The sequence below is a fragment of the Gadus morhua genome, chromosome 9 (genome assembly GCF_902167405.1).
Source record: "Gadus morhua chromosome 9, gadMor3.0, whole genome shotgun sequence".
NCBI classification, from domain to species: domain Eukaryota; kingdom Metazoa; phylum Chordata; class Actinopteri; order Gadiformes; family Gadidae; genus Gadus; species Gadus morhua.
This window is the reverse complement of record NC_044056.1, coordinates 8,395,495-8,416,396: the sequence shown is the minus strand read 5'-3', so window position 1 is coordinate 8,416,396 and position 20,902 is coordinate 8,395,495. Positions and strand designations below refer to the sequence as shown.

General features: G+C 49.8%; 1 protein-coding gene across 6 annotated transcripts in view; it reads right to left on the bottom strand.

Moving 5' to 3' along the window:
• The window catches only part of reln (reelin), a 108,037-nt gene that overhangs the window by 19,093 nt on the left and 68,042 nt on the right, over window positions 1-20,902 (bottom strand). For 3 of the 6 annotated variants that reach the window (XM_030365844.1, XM_030365846.1, XM_030365848.1), the window contains exons 18-44: window positions 20,894-20,902; window positions 18,540-18,701; window positions 16,853-17,089; window positions 16,410-16,602; window positions 15,453-15,565; window positions 14,190-14,327; window positions 13,642-13,828; window positions 13,201-13,406; window positions 12,526-12,697; window positions 11,793-11,999; window positions 11,270-11,505; window positions 10,671-10,828; window positions 10,111-10,318; window positions 9,518-9,594; window positions 8,444-8,602; window positions 7,872-8,066; window positions 6,244-6,517; window positions 5,359-5,499; window positions 4,853-5,030; window positions 4,435-4,519; window positions 3,849-4,031; window positions 3,397-3,565; window positions 3,127-3,232; window positions 2,735-2,961; window positions 2,192-2,415; window positions 1,610-1,760; window positions 82-340 (exon numbers count right to left, since the gene is read on the bottom strand). The exon at window positions 20,894-20,902 is cut by the window's right edge and continues 225 nt beyond it. In XM_030365844.1, coding sequence (XP_030221704.1) covers window positions 82-340; window positions 1,610-1,760; window positions 2,192-2,415; window positions 2,735-2,961; window positions 3,127-3,232; window positions 3,397-3,565; window positions 3,849-4,031; window positions 4,435-4,519; window positions 4,853-5,030; window positions 5,359-5,499; window positions 6,244-6,517; window positions 7,872-8,066; window positions 8,444-8,602; window positions 9,518-9,594; window positions 10,111-10,318; window positions 10,671-10,828; window positions 11,270-11,505; window positions 11,793-11,999; window positions 12,526-12,697; window positions 13,201-13,406; window positions 13,642-13,828; window positions 14,190-14,327; window positions 15,453-15,565; window positions 16,410-16,602; window positions 16,853-17,089; window positions 18,540-18,701; window positions 20,894-20,902 — 4,654 coding nt within the window. The remainder of the gene's footprint in view (window positions 1-81; window positions 341-1,609; window positions 1,761-2,191; window positions 2,416-2,734; window positions 2,962-3,126; window positions 3,233-3,396; window positions 3,566-3,848; window positions 4,032-4,434; window positions 4,520-4,852; window positions 5,031-5,358; window positions 5,500-6,243; window positions 6,518-7,871; window positions 8,067-8,443; window positions 8,603-9,517; window positions 9,595-10,110; window positions 10,319-10,670; window positions 10,829-11,269; window positions 11,506-11,792; window positions 12,000-12,525; window positions 12,698-13,200; window positions 13,407-13,641; window positions 13,829-14,189; window positions 14,328-15,452; window positions 15,566-16,409; window positions 16,603-16,852; window positions 17,090-18,539; window positions 18,702-20,893) is intronic. The other 3 variants (XM_030365845.1, XM_030365847.1, XM_030365850.1) reach the window with 1 other exon arrangement.

Genomic DNA, 20,902 nt, shown 5'->3' with positions numbered 1-20,902 from the left:
TTCTACGACCGGCCATCGCTTTCTAGACTAGACCAGGCTGTGACCGGTAGCTCAGCCCGTCAGGGGGTCCTGCCCTGGTACCTGGTCGATGACCCAGGGGCTGTAGAAGTGTCCGTTCTCAGAGGGCTGCCACCAGCGGAAGCGCGTGGTGGCGGTGCGTGCGCGCAGCGGGATCTCCAGAGCCACCAGACGGGCCTGGTTGCTGCTGTTGCTGAACAGGAAGTCCTGGAGGAGGCCCCAGGTCAGCCCCCCGTCCACCGAGTACTGCAGGAGCACGGGCTGGGAGCGGGGGTCCGGGGAAGCCTTGCCACAGCCCAGACGCAGGAAGAACTGCACGAATCTGGGGGGCGGAACGCACACTGGGCTGGTTTATCAGGACCACTGACTGAGGACACTCGGGTTGTTTATCAGGACCACAGACTGTGAGGACACTTGGGTTGGTTTATCAGGACCACAGACTGTGAGGACACTCGGGTTGGTTTATCAGGACCACAGACTGTGAGGACACTTGGGCTGGTTTATCAGGACCACAGATTGTGAGGACACTTGGGTTGGTTCATCAGGACCACAGACTGTGAGGACACTTGGGTTGGTTTATCAGGACCACAGACTGTGAGGACACTTGGGTTGGTTTATCAGGACCACAGATTGTGAGGACACTTGGGCTGGTTTATCAGGACCACAGACTGTGAGGACACTTGGGTTGGTTTATCAGGACCACAGACTGTGAGGACACTTGGGCTGGTTTATCAGGACCACAGACTGTGAGGACACTTGGGTTGGTTTGTCGGTGCCGTTTTCCAATACCCGTACTTCCATGAGTATACTTAAAGGAAGTACACTATCTGCACTATCCGTACTCACTTGAGAACGCTAATTTTTTAGATGTGAGTGCTGTTCCAAATCGAGTACTCTGTGGTGCACTTACCGGAAAAGACGATCACGACTGCCGCCGTGGCTCCTCCCCCGCAATAAACATCCCGCTTTGAACGGTGAACTCTTTACGCCTAGCAGCTATAAAAAGCTATAAAAACTATAAAAACTAAAAAAATGACTCTATTAATGCAGGCTATGTGGAAAATGCGCCGAGTTTGGCTCAGCCTGGCTCCGCCTCTTCCGCTACGTAGCTAAGATGGCTGCCGTTGAGTACGGGGAGTGTCCTTCGATCCACACTTCACGATTAGCCCGTTTTGAGTACGGCATCCGGGTCCTTGAAGTATACTTATTTTCGCCGGATCTGAATTGGAACGTATTGCGTACTCAAATTTTGGCTAGTAAGTACGGACAGTACGGGTATTGGAACACGGCACAGGACCACAGACTGTGAGGACAATTGGGTTGGTTTATCAGGAACACAAACTATGAAAACCAGCATGTGTTTGTATTGGATTTTGTGTGTGTGTGTATCGGTGTGATTCTGTGTGTGTGTGTGTGTGTGTGTGTGTGTGTGTGTGTGTGTGTGTGTGTGTGTGTGTGTGTGTGTGTGTGTGTGTGTGTGTGTGTGTGTGTGTGAGCAATTTTGTGTTTGAGTGTTTGTATGGGGGCTGGTGTGTGACTTTGTGTGTGTGTGTGTGTGTGTGTGAGTGTGCATGAGTGTGTGCGTGTTTACCTGGCGTTGGACAGGTCCATGTCGTTGGTGACCAGCATGCGCAGGCCGTCCTCGCTGAAGAACAGGTGGTTCCCGCTGGACATGATGCCACACTTCCTGGAGGGTTTACCCCCGCTCAGCTGTCGGAAGCGCTCAGTAGCCACCATACCTGCTGGAGCACGCAAACACAAACACAAGCCCCGTCAATCTCAAGTCAGTCTCACTGCGCACTGCATGCGGGTTTGCCAATAGTTAGTAGTTAGTAGTTATTGGAGTCAAATTGACCAAATTCAACTATTCTAGGTGTCACCTTTACATCAGGACAGCGTGTGTGCCCGTATTTTGTGTGTGGTGTGCACGTGCTTGTGCATGTGCGTGCGTGTGTGGTGTGCGTGTGTGTGTGCATGCGCGTGTATATGGTTTGCACTTGTTTGTGCATGTGTGTACGTGTGTGTGTGCTTGTGTGTGTGTGTGTGTGTGTGTGTGTGTGTGTGTGTGTGTGTGTGTGTGTGTGTGTGTGTGTGTGTGTGTGTGTGTGTGTGTATGTGTGTGTGTGTGTGTGCATGCGTATGAGTGTGTGTTTGTGAGCTGTCCTCGCCGTACCTTCAAAGTCCTCCTTCAGGAAGTCGGGGTTGGGGGTGTCCGGCACGGAGCAGTCTGCCCCGGAGTAGCCGGGGTCACACAGGCAGTGGGTCCCCCCGACGCAGCCCCCGTGGCCGTTACACATGTCCTGGCACTGGGGGCCGATGTAGACGTTGTCCAGGGCCCAGGTGGGCGGGGCCGAGCCGGGGGAGTAGAAGCCCTGGTACCAGCGGAACCTCACGGACCTGCAGAGAGAGGGAGGAGCAATCAGACAGACAGACAGACAGACAGACAGACAGACAGACAGACAGACAGACAGACAGACAGACAGACAGACAGACAGACGGACAGACACACAGACTGACGGAGCGGTAGACCGGCAGAAAGTCAGATAGACAGACAGACAGACAGACATTCAGACAGTCGGCCAGGAAGAGACAGACTTACAAACCGACAGACAGCTAGTCAGCCAGACACACAGACCGACAGACAGACAGACAAACAGAGAGACAGTAAGCCAGCTAGACAGAGAGTCAGACGCAGGCGTCGTTGTGCCGCCCTCACCCGCAGAGGCGCAGCTTGCCGAAGTGGACGAGCTCCCTCCTCCAGCCCTGGGTGGTGCCCGGGTAGTAGATGCTGGCCGGGTGGAGCTCCGTGGAGCACAGGGACGAGGGGTGGGGCCCGCCTGCACACAGCGGCACCAGGAGGTGCCACGTGGCCCCGAAGTCCCGGGAGAACTCCAGACGCACGGGGCTGTTGGAGGAGCTGTCGGCAGTGCAGCCCACGTTAACCTGAGAGGAACACACGAGGTCAGGTGATCACATGACGGGTGTCACTCATGATGGAGGGCTGGTGTGGCCGCGTGCTTTGGCCACCGGTGGCCCTGGTGTCACCTTAACCACAGGACAGCGGGGCCATGTGTGTGTGTGTGTGTGTGGGGGAGGGGGGTGGCGTACCTCAAACTGAATAATGGTGTTCTCGTTGACGTCGATGTCCCTGGTGGTGATGGAGTGTTCTCCCAGCTCGCTGGAGACAAACACCATGGCCGACTCATCCTCCTCCCTGGACCACACACACACACACACACACACACACACACACACACACACACACACACACACACACACACACATACAGATTGTCAGGGGTCTAACCATGGTATAGGCCCATATTTCAGCTTCCTCATCACAATGAAATCCGATCGCAGTCACGCGTCTTTCACTCACAGGCCGCTCTTCCGGTAGGGGCAGTAGAGGCCCGTGTTGCCCCCGGGGTAGAACAGCCAGTTGGAGTCGGTGGGGCCGTCCTCGAAGCTGTCCGCCACCACCGGGGGGTTGTGGATGGCGCTGCCGTCGATGATGAGGTCATCGATCACCCACACCTCTTCCTTCTTGCCTGGGGGGTTGAGAGCAGACCAATACACGTCACACACACACACGTTGGGAGGTTCCTGGGTCGTTGGTGTGTTTGTGTGTTGTTGGCACAGATAAAGAGAGGGGACTCTTTATCTGTTTTGAGGGTTGGGTGGTTTGGAGGGTCTACAGAGAGTGTGAGATCCGACCCCGGAGGGACCTAGGAGTAGTCTTGTTTTTGAGGTCTCAGTTGTTCCTCTGGATTAGCTTGGTTAGAAGATCTCTCTTGTACTTCGGTCTCCCAGGCTTCCCATTGGGGGACTCACCACTGTTGTAGGGCTGCCAGAGGCGGTAGCGCGTGGCGTTGCTCTGGGCGCTGGCCGGCAGCGGCAGGTGGAGGAACAGGGTGTCGGTGGAGGTGGGGAAGTAGAACTCGTCCAGCAGCAGCCAGCTGATGCCCCCGTTCACAGAGTACTGCAGGAGGACCGAGTGGGAACGCTCCGGGACCCCTGGGGAGCACATGGTAACACGCGCACGCACACACACAAGCACGTAGGTAGACGCACACACACAGGCAACACACACACGCAAGCACTCAGGCACACACACAGACACATGCAGGCACACGCGCAAGCACACACACACACACACACATACACACACAGGTTAACGATAGGCAAGCACACACCTGGTGGAGTATATTGTTGGATAGGATTCATGTCGACTAATATAAAATATGATAAAATAGGATTCTTTGTGATGAATGCTCTTAATCTAAAAGCTTGACAGGATATTATAAATCTGATACCACTGCTAAAATATTCAGTCCTTGGCTCCAAGTTTTTCGTTTTTACTGAAAACTACTTCAGTAAAAGGTCCTCAATATATAATAGAATCGTTTTTAAGATGTACCTTTGGTGATGAATTTAAACGAGAACTGGATGTAGAGAGTGCTGGTACAGTCCAGGTCCCGGGACACCAGCATTCGCAGACCGTCCTACACGCAGAAGTATCAATGGATTGTTCGACTTGACTCAGAAGGCAGAATGACACACAGATACATACATATCTCTATTGTAATGTGTATTTTTTATACTATTCCAATAGATTTTTATTTTATATTATTTTGCCCTTTTTTATATCCTAATTTTTGTCTCATTTGTTTTTACACTTTTTTGCATCTTGTATTCCTCCATCCATATACCCCAGCACTTCCTCAGATGTGAAATCTTGTTGTTGATGCAGCTCTTTCCTCATCCGGTCTCTTAGCTCTCGTGTAATGCTGGTGTGGATGTTGGGGTGTTCACGGCGGCCCCCCTCCCCTCCTCACCCCTTTGAAGATGAGGGCGGTGCCCGACTTGAGGGGCTCCCCGCTGAGCGTGCCCCGCTCCACCCCGTACACCTCCGGCCACGTCTCCTGCTGCAGGTTCTCGTTGAAGTCGTCCCTCAACACCGACGGCAGGGCCACCAGGGGCACACAGTGGCTGCCTCCGTAGCCCTTATCACACCTGGGGGGGAGGGAGAGGGAGGGAGGGAGGGAGAGAGAGGGAGCGGGAGGGAGGGAGAAGAGATAGTGGAAGGAAAAGAGCGAGAGTAAGAGAGAGAAGATTGAAAGAGGGAAATTATTGATATTGTTCAACAAATGTAACAGCACTTGTGCTCATGTACAAATTATTTAATCACAGAAGAAAGAGGTTGAAAAATAAACCAGGAGAGAATTTTTTTTTGTTTTTTTTTGATTTTTTGATTTTATTGATTTTATTAAGAAAATAATAATAAAAAACTATTGAATATCAAGTGTGAAATCCCATGTCCTGAGCGAAGGCTGGCACTTACACACATCGTCCGTTGTCACACAGACCGTGGCCGGAGCACATCCAGGGGCAGCCGGGGGCCAGCAGCACGTTGTCCAGGGCCCAACCCTCCGCCCCCGGGGTGAAGTGAGTCTGGATCCAGCGGAACCGGGTCCTGGGGGAACTGCGGGGGAAACAGTCCAAACACCGTTTACTTCTCAGGCACTTGTCATCGAGCAGACGCTTTGAATCCAAAGCCACAAATAGGAATTTATTTTGGATTGCTTAAGGAGGCTTCCAGGTACATTGTGATTGACTGGGCCAAGATACACAATCCCCCTTAAATACAACTCCCAGTGGGAAACAATGGAAAGAAAGTGAGCAATGCTGCTCATGCTCCCAGCAGGTTTATTTTAAACATAAATAAACACAAAACATCAATGGATTACATTACAATGGAATAAATATCATGGAAAATGTCTATTTCAAGAGTAAAATCCAATGTAGCCCCTGCAATACTCTCTCGAACCACCAGATTGAAAAAAACTGACAATCTTGCCCCAATTACACTTATGGATAGATTGCCGCCCTAAAACTATGTACGAATGAAGAAAAAAATTGACTTCACCATGCCTCCTTTATAAACACAAACTGCGTCGCAAATCAGGAAGTCACAATGAAAACCTCCGATAATTGTTCTTAAACAACTTGTTGAGTCCATATATTCATAGCTCTCCACTGCATCACTTTACAGCCCCGCTATAACGGCGATAAACTCACGGCACACACAAAGTATAGTAGTAGTATATCAAATCCTAGTATATCGTTTAGTAGTCCTCACTGCGCTCCTTAGTTACAGGTAAATGACTACGATAAATACTTTTATATTTATATTAACACATTTAACTCGACACGTGGCGGAGCTCACTTGGCGGCGCTGGGCAGGTAGACGGTGACCCTCCTCCAGTGCTTGTACTGGGTGGAGGTGTAGACGGAGCTCTGGGTGTAGCCCGCGCAGCCGATGGCCGGGGGCACGCACTCGGGCGTGATGAGGGCCCAGTGGCGGCCGCAGTCGGTGGAGTACTCCAGCCGCACGCCGTGGGAGAAGGACGTGGACTTGCTGCAGCCCATGCTGATCTCAAACTGCAGGAAGGACGAGCCGGAGACCTCAAAGTCCCAGCTCTCTGCGTACCGGGGCTTCTCTGTGGGGTACAGCGGGGACAGGGAGAAGGGCTTAAAGTCACTCTGGGTTTCATTCGATTACAGTCCACGCGTCTGTGTTCCCGTGCAGTGCGGTCGTGGAGGCAATGGGCCTTATTTACGAAGCGGCTATCTTGGGTCCATATTCGTTCTAAACGCCAACAGGATGAAGGAACTGATGCTGATTTCCGCTTTCAGTTCTATCCCCCTGCTAGTGTTTAGAAAGAAGATGGCTACCACTGGTGGAAGTTTGCCTGAGAACTTCTTGGAGATATAACGCCTCGGTAAATCTCCTGAAGACAAATTTGTGATACAGAGTTTTAATCACAGTATTTGACAGCAGATAATGAATGAAAATGTGGCTTTAATAGAATCAAATCATAAATTCTAACTATTTTAAGATTATATTTTAATCTGTTTTTTCTATTTTAAGATATTAAACATGATAGACTATAAAGTAGGCAGTACATGGGACATAAATCGGGTGATTAATTGGTGAAGTGTGTTGCAATGAAGTGTGCGCTACAATTTTAACAGGAAAGGCCAGGAAATTCCACAGTATGCAGTTTTCCGGCTCACCAATTTACATTTAATTTCAGTTTTTAATGTTTATGGATGCGTTGCCAAATTAGCTTTGCCCGGTCTGTGTAATGGATGGCTCCCCGTGGCGCTGATGCAATATTTGCCCAAAGTGATGAGTGCCCCAGCATGGTGCTTATGTATAAATAAGGCGGTAATAGCTCGCCTGATACTCAGATTTGTCCTCATTAATAATGGAGGACCCGTGGGCGACGCGCGACTGGATCTCTCCCCTCGGCCGGCTGTGGTCGCGGCGCTGCGGAGCCGGTTCCTAATCCTGTTACTCCTTAATGCCACTGCTACAGTTATGTCGCCCTTGGTGTTGCGGTGGGTCATCCGTTTTTTTTTTTTCTTGTCACTTTACATCATGTGTAGTTTATTTTGTAATCTATACATATTAATGCATTTTATGAATGAGGATATGCAAATGTTCTTGTGTTTATGCCTGTGCGTGCTGATATGTATGCAAGTATGTACTGGCTTGTGTTTAACTGCATGTGTATGTGTGGGCATGCGAATAGAGAAAAAATAAAATAAAAAAATATATCTATATATATATATATATATACACTTTCTATGTGAATATGAATATGAGAATATGTATGCAAGAATGTGCATGCATGTGTAGGCTAAACTGTAAGCGGGGGCATCTTAAATGTATGATTTATGTGTGTGTGTGTGTGTGTGTGTGTGTGTCTTTGCTTGTTCGTGCGTGTGTGTGTGTGTGTGTGTGTGTGTGTGTGTGTGTGTGTGTGTGTGTGTGTACGTGTCACCCACTGTCAATAGCCTCAGAGTTGAAGGTGAGCGCCGTGTCCAGGGACAGGCAGTCCACGGTCACCTCCCCTCCCTGGATGCGGTACCAGTTGTGCCGCAGGGGGGCGATGCCGTCAAAGCGGTCGTGGAAGCCCGTCCTGGAGCTGTCGTTCATGCCCACCAGGACGTCATCCAGCGCCCACTGCGCAGAGTGCTTTCCTGCACGGAAAACCGACCAATGGGCAGAGGGTAAGGCACAAGCATTGAAGAAGGATTCACATTTAAAATTAATAAAAGTGTGAATAACAGTGCCACACTAAAGAGGTGCAGTTTTTTAGTGTGTGTGTGTGTGTGTGTGTGTGTGTGTGTGTGTGTGTGTGTTAATTATGCACTAAAGATTCCTTTACTCTAAACTCACAGTAATTTTATTATGAAACTTGCAGCTTGCAGCACTTTGAAATGTTTCCCATTTACTCCAATTTGTATGACACGCCTTGATCGTTCTTCACCTCGCTTGTCAGTCCACCTCAGATAAAAAGCCTCTGCTAAGCGACTGAATGGCGTAAATGTGTGTGTCTCGCCTCCGGACCACCCACCCTGTTGGGGCTGCCACCAGCGGAACACGGTGTAGGGGGTCTTGGCAGCGGGGGGCAGCTCGATGGTCACCACCTGGGGCTCCAGGAAGGAGCCGAAGTCCAGCTCCCTCAGGAACTGCCACTTGACGCCGTTGTTGGTGGAGAACTGCACCACCACGCCTGGAGAAACACGAGGACGGCGCTCAGTCGCTGCACGGGGACAGAGGGTGGGACGGGTCCCCACCCAGGGGGTCGTGACCCCACTTGGGGTAGCGTTAAATGCTGGAGGGGTTCTTGGAGATGGCTGGCTTATAAACTATGTTGTTTGACGTTGCACTTTTGATTAAATCTTTTTAAATGGTAAAGGTTGCTATATATATACATACATATCTATATATATTTGTATATACAAAAAGACTGACTAATGATTCATAGCCAACAGCAAGCATTACCACTTCACTCGGAAGTCAATATTATCATCAGATGTTGGCTGGGTTCAAAATATGTACCAGGAATTAAATGCACAGCAATCTGAGAAGCTTTTGGTCACAATGATTTCCTAGATAAATACGGGATTACGGGACAAAAAGGTTGGAAACTTCTACTGTGTAAGTCAATAGTAGACGATAGAGCCTCAGATAATAGCTTAAAGGCCTCGGACATGGTTTGAAGGCCAACAGTTAGCCCTTTATCCTAGTAAGTGGGATCAGGCAGAGCCGTGAGCGTTTAGCCTTCAGGCTAAAAATCTGCGATCAGCAATCTGCTGATGAGGAGGCCTAGGAAAGGCTTTGAATCACGGAGGAAGGGCGACGCAGGGGATACCGTTGCCCACCCGTGCTACACAGGATGGATTACATCCACTTGTACGCACAGAGAATTCATGAGGACAAGATAGAGTAGACCTCAGCTCCCGTGAGACCCGATGTCAAAGTGGAGGATGTGGTGGCCAGGACCAGCAGAGAGTACTGTGTATCACAAAAGGGGTATTTTTGTCCTCAAACTACCCCTAATCTCCGATCTACGACCTCTTATCAACACACTCAACATCATCCCATCTAAACGTCTTGACCTCATTTTAGCACTGTGTTTCCTTACCTTCGTTGCGTGAGCGAGGGCGTGTGCAGGTGGGCCCTAGACTCTTGCTGCCGATCCGGATGTAGAACTGCACCAGCCTGTTCAACGACAACAACAGGTTGATGGTACAGACGCGGTTCTATCCAGTGTGTAATCCAACAGGTGTAAGGAGTGGGGTCCTGACTGGAGCTGATCCGATACCGATACCAGTATCGGAAATACCGCCGATACTTCCTGAAATGCAGTATCGGGTATTGGCGGGTACGCAAGTCAATGCGTCGATCTGATACCATCATGTGAGTAGCTCATTTATAACACAGGCAAAGAACACCACAAACACGTGCTGTGTATATGCTGCGTTCATCAAAGGAGATGGAAAGTCGGAATGGGAAACAACTCATCCCTCAACCACGAGCTACCAAGTCGGGAAAACATGGGGGATTTATTACTATTATAATTCAATAGATTATAAATGTAAATGATCTAGTTCTGAAAAAAAAAAGTTACAATGCTAGATGCTGTATATGTATATACTCAGCCTATACTAAAAACTCAGGAATCCTAATCGGTATTGGGAAGGCACACAATGGTCTGGGAACACGTCTGGTCCTGACCGCGTGTTGGTGGTGTCCAGGGGCACGGTGCGAGCCTCCCGCCTCCCGGGGCTGCTGAAGTAGAGCGCCTTGCCCTCGCTGATGGTCCCGCAGCCCCCGCCGACCTGACCCCCGCTCAGGGTCTGCCACAGGGGACTGAGCTTCCCCTCGAAGCCCTCCGACAGCTCAGGGGGGCTGGCCACCGCCGGCACACAGCTGTCCTGCTCCACTGGAGGGACAGACACCACAAGGGGGACACTTGGGACCATAAAGCTGTTGATTTCTTAGGATTTTACTTTTACTCTTACATTAAGGGCATTTAGCAGGCACTTTTATCCAAAGCGACCTGCAATAAGTACATTTGTCCGAAGAAAGAGAAACAATATATCGCTGTTGGTACAGCAAGGATGTTCATAGAGCCAAGTGCCAAGCACTAACAATCGTTAGGTTAACCCCTTCCCCATATACAACAAAGATAGCTAGGATAAGTGAAAATAAAAAATAAAATATGTCTGGTATTTCTGCGTCTCAGTGTCCAGTTGAGTCGTGATCGGCCCGGTGCGATCTGTCCTCAATCCTACCTGTGAACCCCATGTCACAGAAGCAGACGCCGGAGATGCAGTCCCCGTGCCCCCCACAGTGATTGGGACAGGGCTCGGAGATGTAGACCCCGTCCAGAGCGAAGGCGGGGGCGTCCCGGAACTGGCTGCTCTCCTGGAACCAGCGGAACCTCGTTTTGCTGTGACAGAGGAGGAGGAGGAGGAGGAGGAGGAGGAGGAGGAGGAGGAGGAGGAGGAGGAGGAGAACACACCAGAATCATGGATTACCAGCTGAATGCAGTAAACAGCCTTCAGTTACACATTCTTTTATTCATTGGTGAAGCTGACAGTTACCATACTTTCAGGGTTAAAAATGCAAAATACAAGTCAAGAACAGCTAGATCGCACTCCTAACATTGTGAACATAGTTATGCCCTTAATACTGGAAATGTTGAACTATTCAGGGATTACGATTAAATCTGACTTTGACTTGATTAGACAGCTGGTTCGACTAACGTTTTGATTCGACCGTTACCTACACGATCAAAAATGAACACCTTGACCGTTTGGCAGGTCAAAGGTTCGACATTAAAACAATTCCATGGCCGCTCAAAAGACCAATACGAGAGGATCCCGGGTACCTGGCTGCCACGTTGCGCGGTACGAGCACGGTGACCCGGGTCCACTGCTCGTAGTCGCCCGTGTTGTAGACGCTGGGCTCCCGGAGCTCGCGCCCGCTGCCCTCGCAGCCCCCCACGCCCGGGCTGCCCGGGTAGCAGCCCTCCTTCACCAGGGCCCAGGTGCGGCCCGCGTCGTGGGAGTACTGCAGCAGCACCGGGGCCGACGTGCTGAAGTCCGGCTCACAGCCGATGTTCAGCTGGGAGAGGAGGCGAGAGAGAGAGAGAGAGAGAGAGAGAGAGAGAGAGAGAGAGAGAGAGAGAGAGAGAGAGAGAGAGAGAGAGAGAGAGAGAGACAGAGAGACAGAGAGAGAGAGAGACAGAGAGAGAGAGAGGGGGAAGAAATTAGAGCAGAAGACCAGCACGGCAGAAAAAAAACAATAACAGGTTGATGGAGTTGGAGACCGAACTTACAATTCATCATTCTCCCTATGCTCCGGGCTCTCATTCGTCCCGGGTCCCTGTTACCTTCGTACGCTGAGCCTACCTTAAACTGGAGGGTGTATCCCGGCCGCAGCACCAGGTCCCGGGTGACGGCCACGCGGTCCCCGTCGGAGCGGCCGAACACCATGGCGGAGGGCGTGGGCGTGCAGAAGCTGTTGTTGCTGTCCCGCTCCATGCCCTCGTTCCCCAGCATCAGCCACACGCTCATCTGGTTCAGGGGGTAGTCGAACGCCGGCTTCTCATAGAAGTTCTGGATCGACAGCGATGGAGAGACACGGGGTCAGAATCACTGTGTTGTATGGCCGCACTTATCTTCACCGTCAACACAACGATCATATTCAAAATGATTATGCCGGCACCTTGCTCAAGGGAGCCTACTGGTAAAAATCATTGCTTTCTCCCATAAAGAAAATAGTTCATATTAAAAACTGCACGATGTAGAATACAATCAAAATAAAAACAAAAAATATTAAAAAGTTAAGCCACACTGAAAACAAAAGTTGATTGAATTGCCAGTGAAGCCTACAAAAAAAAAGTTTAAATCAGTAACAGTGGGAGATGGGGCCTCCAGAATGTTCGGAAACAAACCTTTGGTTTGGAGCTGAACCCCCAAGTCAAGACAGTATCCTGCCCCCCTCTCCCCACCACCAAGTCCTGCTCTCCCTAGCTCCTAAATAAAATACTTTTACGGGACATTCAGTGTTTCCCCCCCCCCTGTGGAGCGATCTCAGGTAGCTGCTGACAGACAGGAGGCGCGTGAGGAGCCTCTCTCTGACCTGGGGCAGGGTGGGGTTGGCCATGGGGATGATGTGCTTCTCCCGCTCCGACAGGATGATGACGTCGTCGACGGCCCACTGGTCGTAGCCGTCCCCCGAGTGCAGTGGCTGCCACCAGCGGAAGCGGGTGGAGGGGGTCTTGGACGACAGAGGCAGCTCATAGTGGACGAAGCTGTTGGACGCGGTGTGGTCGTTGTAGTTGGGTTAGTTATGGACGATTATTGGTTAAATACTGCAGTGGTGAACCAATATCAATGTTTTTTAACAGTATTACAACTCAAGTAATAGTATTAGTAAATAAATATCATCTGACATTAACTCAACAGTTGTGTATTATGGAGTTCTCCTCAATGACCTCAGTTAAGAGTACAGTTTAGTATTGTAGACGAACTACAGGGTGGCAGTGAGGCGTCGTACAGTGAAGTAGTTAAGACGTCGTACAGTGTTGCAGTGTAGACGTCGTACAGTGTTGCAGTGTAGACGTCGTACAGTGTTGCAGGGTAGACGTCGGTACAGTGAAGACCTCATACGGTGCAACAGTTTAGACGTCGTACAGTCTTGCAGTGTAGACCTCGTACAGTGTTGCAGTGTAGACCTGGCACAGTGTTGCAGTGTAGACCCTCATACAGTATAGCAGTATAGCTGTCGTACAGTATAGTAGCGTGGAGGTAGTACCGTGGCTTGGTGAAGTCAGTGAAGTACATCTCGGCGATGAGGCCCCAGCTGATGCCGCCGTCGTTGCTGTACTGCAGCAGCACCCCTTCCTCCCGGCTGTCCGCCTGGTTACACTCCGCCCAGTCTCCGCCCACTCGCAGGTAGAACTGCACAAACTCCGCCCACTCCGTGTCCAAGTCCCAGCTCACCAGCTGCCTCAGCCCAGCCTGGAGTCACACGCGTACACACACACACACACACACACACACACACACACACACACACACACACACACACACACACACACACACACACACACACACACACACACACACACACACACACACACACACACACACACACACACACACATATAGTATTGTAAGTAATGTGCCTCAAGAGTGAAGTTCCTTAAGTTAGTGTTATTTATATATTTTTTGTGTGTTTGTGTGCAGATCTCACCTTGCTGAAGTACAGGGAGGAACCGGAGGAGACCACCCCGCAGCCCATGTCCGGGGTCACCACCTCTCCACCGATCACTTCCTGCCACGTGGCGAGCAGTGCATCCTGGGACTCGAAGTCCGAGAGCACGCTGGAGGAGAGCGGGATGTAGGGCTGGCAGTCGGTCCCTGAGAAGCCGTCATCACACCTGCGGGAGAGAACATGGGTCGTTGACATCCCCTCCAGAGAATGCGTGTGTATGTGTGTGTGTACGTTTGCGTAGGGATGAGCGAGAGAGAATGTGTGTGTGTTTGGGTATTTGTGCATAGGTTTGTGTGGTTGTGTGTTTGTGTGTGTGTTTGTCAGTGTTTGTTTGTGTGTGTGGGTGTTTATGCATGTGTGTGTATCATTGTGTCTGTGTGTTTTTTTGTGTGCATGGGTGTGTGTGTGTGTGTGTGTGTGTGTGTGTGTGTGTGTGTGTGTGTGTGTATGTGTGTGTGTGTGTATGTGCGTGTGTGTGTGTGTGTGTTTGTCTGTGTGTGTTTGTGTGTGTATGTGTTTGTACTGACCTGCAGTGTCCGTGATCACACCAGCCGTGTCCGTGGCACATGCTGGGGCACTGCTGGCCGATGTAGATGTCATCCAGGGCCCACTCGTCCTGCTCCCCGTAGTAGTTCTGAATCCAGCGGAACCGCGTGGCACTAGACCTGCACACACACACACACACACGCACACGCACACGCACACACATACACACACACACAACCACACACACACACACACACACACACACACACACACACACACACACACACACACACACACACAACCACACACACACACACACACACACACAGACACACACACAACCACACACACACACACACACACACACACACACACACACACACACACACACACACACACACACAGACACACACACACACACACACACACAAAAACACACCGGCATTAAAGTTTGTTAACACGTCTTCTTTATCGAAAATCCATCCATGATCTCCAAAGAGACGTTGCATTTTATAACACTCCTAAAACATATATTGATCTGCACAAACAGTACGTATTACCCACGGAGGCCCAAATCATTTTTATTATTACACGCCTCGTTTGTTATCCATTGTTTCCATGGCTATATATGTGTGAGCATATGAGAGTATTCAGCGCGTGCCAGTGCATGTAAAGCAAACAGGCAGAGGTAGAGCTGTAGACGGGGTGCACAGGGTGAGATATGGAGGGGGCTCTGGTTTGGGGTCACACTGATCCAACGACCGGGGTGACCTGGATCAGGTCTGGATCAACCGGGGGGCCCCCATGAATGCTTCAGCTTTACAGTTTATCGCCCTGACCCTCTGACCTCAGGGAATGAGATCAGAGCAGCTTCAGTGAGGAGCCCAGGGGGGAGAGGGATTGATTGGAAGAGAGGTTGTGATGCCCTCTGTGGTGAGTATTTCATCAATCTCGGTGTATGTTGTGATGTTTAAAATGTACTGACTGCCTTACATTAAATATTTTTTTCTGCACTCTCCATCCAGTTTATGCTGTGAATTTCGTAAATTGGTATTCTGTCATTTTGTAGAACTTGTTGAACTATTTCAAAAGCATCTTACAATACAGCGAGGGCATACTTTCTGAGCACCGCTGGCCCCTGTGGGAATCGAAGCCCTAACGCTTGCAGTGTTTTAAGGCAATGCTTAACAAATGGGGCCTGAAAGCACTGCAACTCCATTACTATAGACTCGACAAACAACAACAAAACAGCATAGCAACATCCCTTATTTGGTCCTCACATGGTGGCGGTGTGTTGTACTCACCAGGTCTTCTGGGGCAGGGGCAGGGTGATGCGTCTCCAGTCTCTGAACTCAGAGGGGTGGTATACACTGGGGGCTGTGAACTCAGAGCAGCTGGGCATCCCTGGTAGGCAGGCCTGGGTGGGGGACAACGCCATTGTAAATATACACCGATGGTCAGATGGCTTCTTGCTATTGGTTTCATTCTTAAAAGTGGGGCAGATTTAGAAAATGTACAATTTGTTAGGATTTGGTTAAACGCTCATCAGACGATGTTGTGTAAGGATACTTCAGGGATAAAGGATCTATTTCTTGCCCAGAATGACAAGAAAGATTGCTATTCTTCAACAACAGCTGTCAGTCTGTATTACACAATGCAATGGCTGACAGTTAATTGACAGAAAGTAACATTCTTTCACTACATAACTTATGTTTACACACAGTTTCACTTACACACAGATGAATATGGATAACCCTAATCTCCCGAAAGAAAGTACAACTAAACATTTGTAGAGTTTTGTAACTCTTATATTGTTACGAGCTTCAAGTGTCAAAGAAAATCCGATTTTTGCACACATTCTGGGATTTGCGACGGCAGTTAATGAGGATTCATTAAGACCTATTCATTCCCAAAGGCAATAAAGATCTTGACGGGAGCTTGGGGTGTGCTATGAATATTTATAAGCCAATTGTCATCACTGAAAATCTTTGTTGAATCATGGGAAGCCTGCCGATCCCTGCTGATTCAAGTATTACACGGTACTTTGCTAATGTTCCAGGAAAAAAACCTGAAACAAAGTGGCCCATTTGAAGACTGAAATTATCAAGACATTATCACTGTGGCTATAATGAATAAATCAATATTCATGCTCGTGAATAAATGTTACTGACTTCTGCAAGTTCGCCTCTTTTTAACTTTCCTCTTCACCTAACCACCGTGAGACTGGGAGCCAATGAGATAAAAGGGTTGTGTTTCCTCACCTCCTTGACCAGGTGCCAGGTAAGGCCGTGGTTGGTGGAGAACTCCAGGCGGACCTGGGTGTCGATGTGGGGGGAGGGCTGGCGGCCACAGCCCATCACCAGGGAGAACTGCAGGCTGTAGGACGCTCCGATCTGCATGGACTGGGTCTCCACGTAGCGCAGGCTGGAGCCCGGGCTGGGCTCTCCAGAGAAACTGTTGAGTACAGCAAAACGTAGAGAAAACGAATTAAAACTGCACTATTTAAATAAACTTAACATACCAATTGAACTGGCAAATGTTCCATTGATGAGATAAATAAAGGTATTTAGAAAAAAAACGTATTTAACAATTTGAATTGAACAACTTAAAAAAAAAAGAAAAAAATAATGCTTTTAAAGGTTTTTGAATTAGTTTATGTATATAAATGAATGAAACCGCCCCTAAGCCCCTTGCGTAGCGGTACCTGAGCGTCCAGTCGTGCTGGCAGTAGGGCTGCACGTGGCCCAGGTAGAAGCCCAGGCTCTGGGTGACGTCCAGCACGTTGCTGAAGTCCAGGCTGATGGTGTTGAACAGCACCGAGGTCATGCTGATCTCGTCCAGAGCCCACACGTCCACCCCGCGCCCCGAGTGGTACGGCTGCCACCAGCGGAACTGCACCCCAAACTTACGGGCCCCCGCGGGCAGCTCCACCGACACGATTCTGGTTAAACGAGGAAAACAGAATGTATGTGGACCTGCAATCACAACTAGGGCATTCAGCAGACGCTTTTATCAATGGCGACATACAACGGTCCATACACACATTCACACACCGCCAGCAGAGTCTACCGCGCAGGGCGACAGCCAGCTCGTCAGCAGCAGTTAGGGTTAGGTGTCTTGCTCAAGGACACCTCGACACTCAGCTAGGAGGAGCTGGGGATCGAACTAGCATTCGTTACCAGCACATGTTTTTGTTTTGCCCACATTGCTTCTATTGCACTTTTATACTTCCTCGATGGGCATTTAGTTTGTTAGTTTTTTCTCGCCTAGTTGAGGGCTTCAGAGTGAGGCTGAGCACTGTTATATATAACGTGGCCCTGTGAAGTTATTTGACATCACTGAAGAAGGTTTTCATTACTGAAGTGCAAATGGGTGGCAGGTTAAGGAGCGGCAGGAAAGAGGCGAGGTGTGAACGGTGTCAGCTGTGTCGGCGACCGGACCAGCTGGGCTGAGTCACAGAGGTCCACACTGAGGTACTGAGTCAGGAACTGACGTTCCTCTGAGCAACACATTAAATCTGCTGTTTGCTCACATTCTCCACTTGGTAAACATGGTACCAAGCAATCCAGGCCATAGTCCCAGAAAAGCGTTTATTTTTTGAGGCGTATTTGAAGCGATGGCAAAGATACAGCCGTGCTACATTCACACACTACCGTGGGTTTTGCTACGTTGAAACCATGCTATTTAAGTTATTCAAGAGGAAATGTGGGTGTCCTGAAGGAGGAATTGCACAGTAACTGGGGCATCCAGACCACTGCATCACTGCTACTATAGACTTTCCTCTAGAGAAGGACTTAGGAAACAGGACTTCACCACGGAGCGTGACCCAAGCATCACGCAGATACCAGGGGTTAGCGGGTTGCAGTCCTAACCCTCCCAGAGAGGCTGCTGTTTAGTGTGAACCTGGATCCCCTTTGTCTTCATTACGCATAATAAAGACAGTAACTGATGCCATGGCTGCCCCCAGGACACACCTCCAGCAGGCCATTAGCGGCGCAAATGTGTGCGTTAATGGACTTATTGTGTCTCCGTGGGGTCATGGAACAATGGGCACGTGAGTCCCAGCACGCACGCACGCACGCATACACCCTCAAATTCAATGGTGTCTGCACACACACACACACACACACAGACAAACACAAATATACATTCAAGCGTACATGGACACACAGGCACATATGCAAGCAATGCAGGGGGGCACACACACACACACACACACACACACACACACACACACACACACACACACACACACACACACACACACACACACACACACACACACACACACACACACACACACACCATTCATTAGAGTGTATCTTGACACACTGGACACATTTCCAGACACCCCAGTGTAGGGACACACACACACACAGAGTCCCCGTTACCTGGGCTCATGGAAGCCCTTGTAGGCGTAGTGCTGAAGGAGGGTCCAGGTGATGCCGTTGTCGGAGGAGAAGTGCAGCAGTACCCCCTCCCCCGGCTGGTCCGGGGCGGGACACGAGCTCAGGGTGCTGCGACTGCCCAGCCGCAGGGTGAACTGCAGGTATCTGAGGGGCAGAGAGAGAGAGAGAGAGAGAGAGAGAGAGAGAGGGGTCAGAGGCAGGTAGAGGGAGCAGAAATAAACAGGGAAGGAATGAGAGAGAGAGAGAGAGAGAGAGAGAGAGAGAGAGAGAGAGAGAGAGAGAGAGAGAGAGAGAGAGAGAGAGAGAGAGAGAGAGAGAGAGAGAGAGAGAGAGAGAGAGAGAGAGAGAAAGAGAGAGAGAGAGAGAGAGAGAGAGAGAGAGAGAGGGGTCAGAGGCAGGACGAGGGAGCAGAAATAAACAGGGAAGGAATGAGAGCTCCATGTTGAATCCAACACCCCGGAGAGAGAGAGAGAGAGAGAGAGAGAGAGAGAGAGAGAGAGAGAGAGAGAGAGAGAGAGAGAGAGAGAGAGAGAGAGAGAGAGAGAGAGAGAGAGAGAGAGAGAGAGAGAGAGAGAGAGAGAGAGAGAGAGAGTCGGACAGACAGACAGACCAACAGACAGGGACTGGGGAGAGAGAGAAATAGAGAGAGAGAGGAGGGAGAGATATAGAGGCAGATAGGGAGAGCGAGAAAGAGGGAGAGAGAGAAAGAGGGAGAGAGAGAGAGAGAGAGAGAGAGAGAGAGAGTGAGAGAGAGAGAGAGAGAGAGAGAGAGAGAGAGAGTGAGACTGAGATAGTAAGACATTGAGGGAGAGAGATGGAGACAGGCCAGATCTGGAGGTAGATAAACAGGCGGTCAGGCAGCAAGGTGAGTTGGCACGGCGGTGGCAAGATGATCGATGGTGATTAAACGAATGGGGTCAAAGTTAGAGGCGTGGGGTTGGAGGCAGAGCCAGAGAGAGATAGAGAGAGATTGGGTATGCACGGTGGAAGGATGGCACGCGCATGCATACACTCATGTATAAATACGCAGCCCGCTAAAGTTTGTACACTGACTCCCATGTGATTGCATACATTTCTGCTGACATCGAAACATCATTTTGACTAATAGAATATTCAGAGCCGTTTTCATCTCTGCCTGTTTGTCCCTCGGCCAGCCCACCTCACTCTCTCTCTCTCTTCTTCCATCTCTTCCTCTCTCTCTCTCTTCCTCCCCCCCCCCCCCCCCCCCCCTCTCTCTCTCTCCCTTCCTCCGTCCCTCCCCCTCGCTCTCTCGCTCTCTCTCCCACTCTCTCTCTCCTTCACTCTCTCTTTCCCTCTCGTTCTGTCCTTGGCTCTGCCTGGTTTTCATTAGCACTGCAGTTTCCTCTCCAGGACAGCTGTTCACTCAATCAGACGGGAAGCTGGCGTTAAATATGCCCATCAGGTGGCACCCAGAGTGCCGCAACAGGCCTAATCCATCCAGCACAGATGCCTGTGTCTAACTTTGTCACTCTGTCTCTGTCTTCCCTCTCTCCTTCTCTCCCTCACTATCTCTATCTCTCGCTTATATTCTCCTGTCACTTCGTCTCTCACACCCTTCCCCCCCCCCCCCCCCCTCCCCCCCTCCCTTGCAATCACAATCCATCTCCCAGCCCGGAACAGGGGAGTAGAGGTCTAAGCTGTTGATGGACGGGAGCAGAGAGGTGACGAGGTTGTGGAAACAACGACGGTGTCTGTCACGTCCTGTAGACAGACTCTCTGTCCGCGGAACCAAGGAACCCTATCGGTACGCCTACTTTAAAATTGTATCCGATTACTGTTAAGGGAATATAAATGACGTTACCCAAATATAATGGACAGGATCTATATACCCTGCGGCCCGACATAGAGAGATATCAGCATTTAAAGGTGATCATATCTGTGGTGAACCATGGTGAGCGTCACGGTCATGAGATTATCCCCATGAGATTATTCAAAGATACTCAACGAGCATCCTGGCATGAGTGTGCAGGGACAACCTTACCCCAAGGTTAGGGTGCCCCTTACCCTAAACTAACCCCAGTGGATCCAATGATAATGTTAGAAAACCTCAAAATTACTGCTAATATAGCTAAGTGCCATGCTTATTGTTAAAATAGGTATATTTTACATACATTTGTGTTAATATGCTTTATATGTTTTTCATATTTCAAATAGGAATACCTTGCCAATTTTATTTCTATTCTCTATTTTGTATTATTATTATTCTCTCTTCAGAGCATTGGGGATAGCAACAACCATCCTTGGGATTAAAAGTACTCTGATCTCTGAGTCAAACCCTGCTGACGTGGATGATGTGTGGCCCTGTCTCACTCTACCTGGCCTGG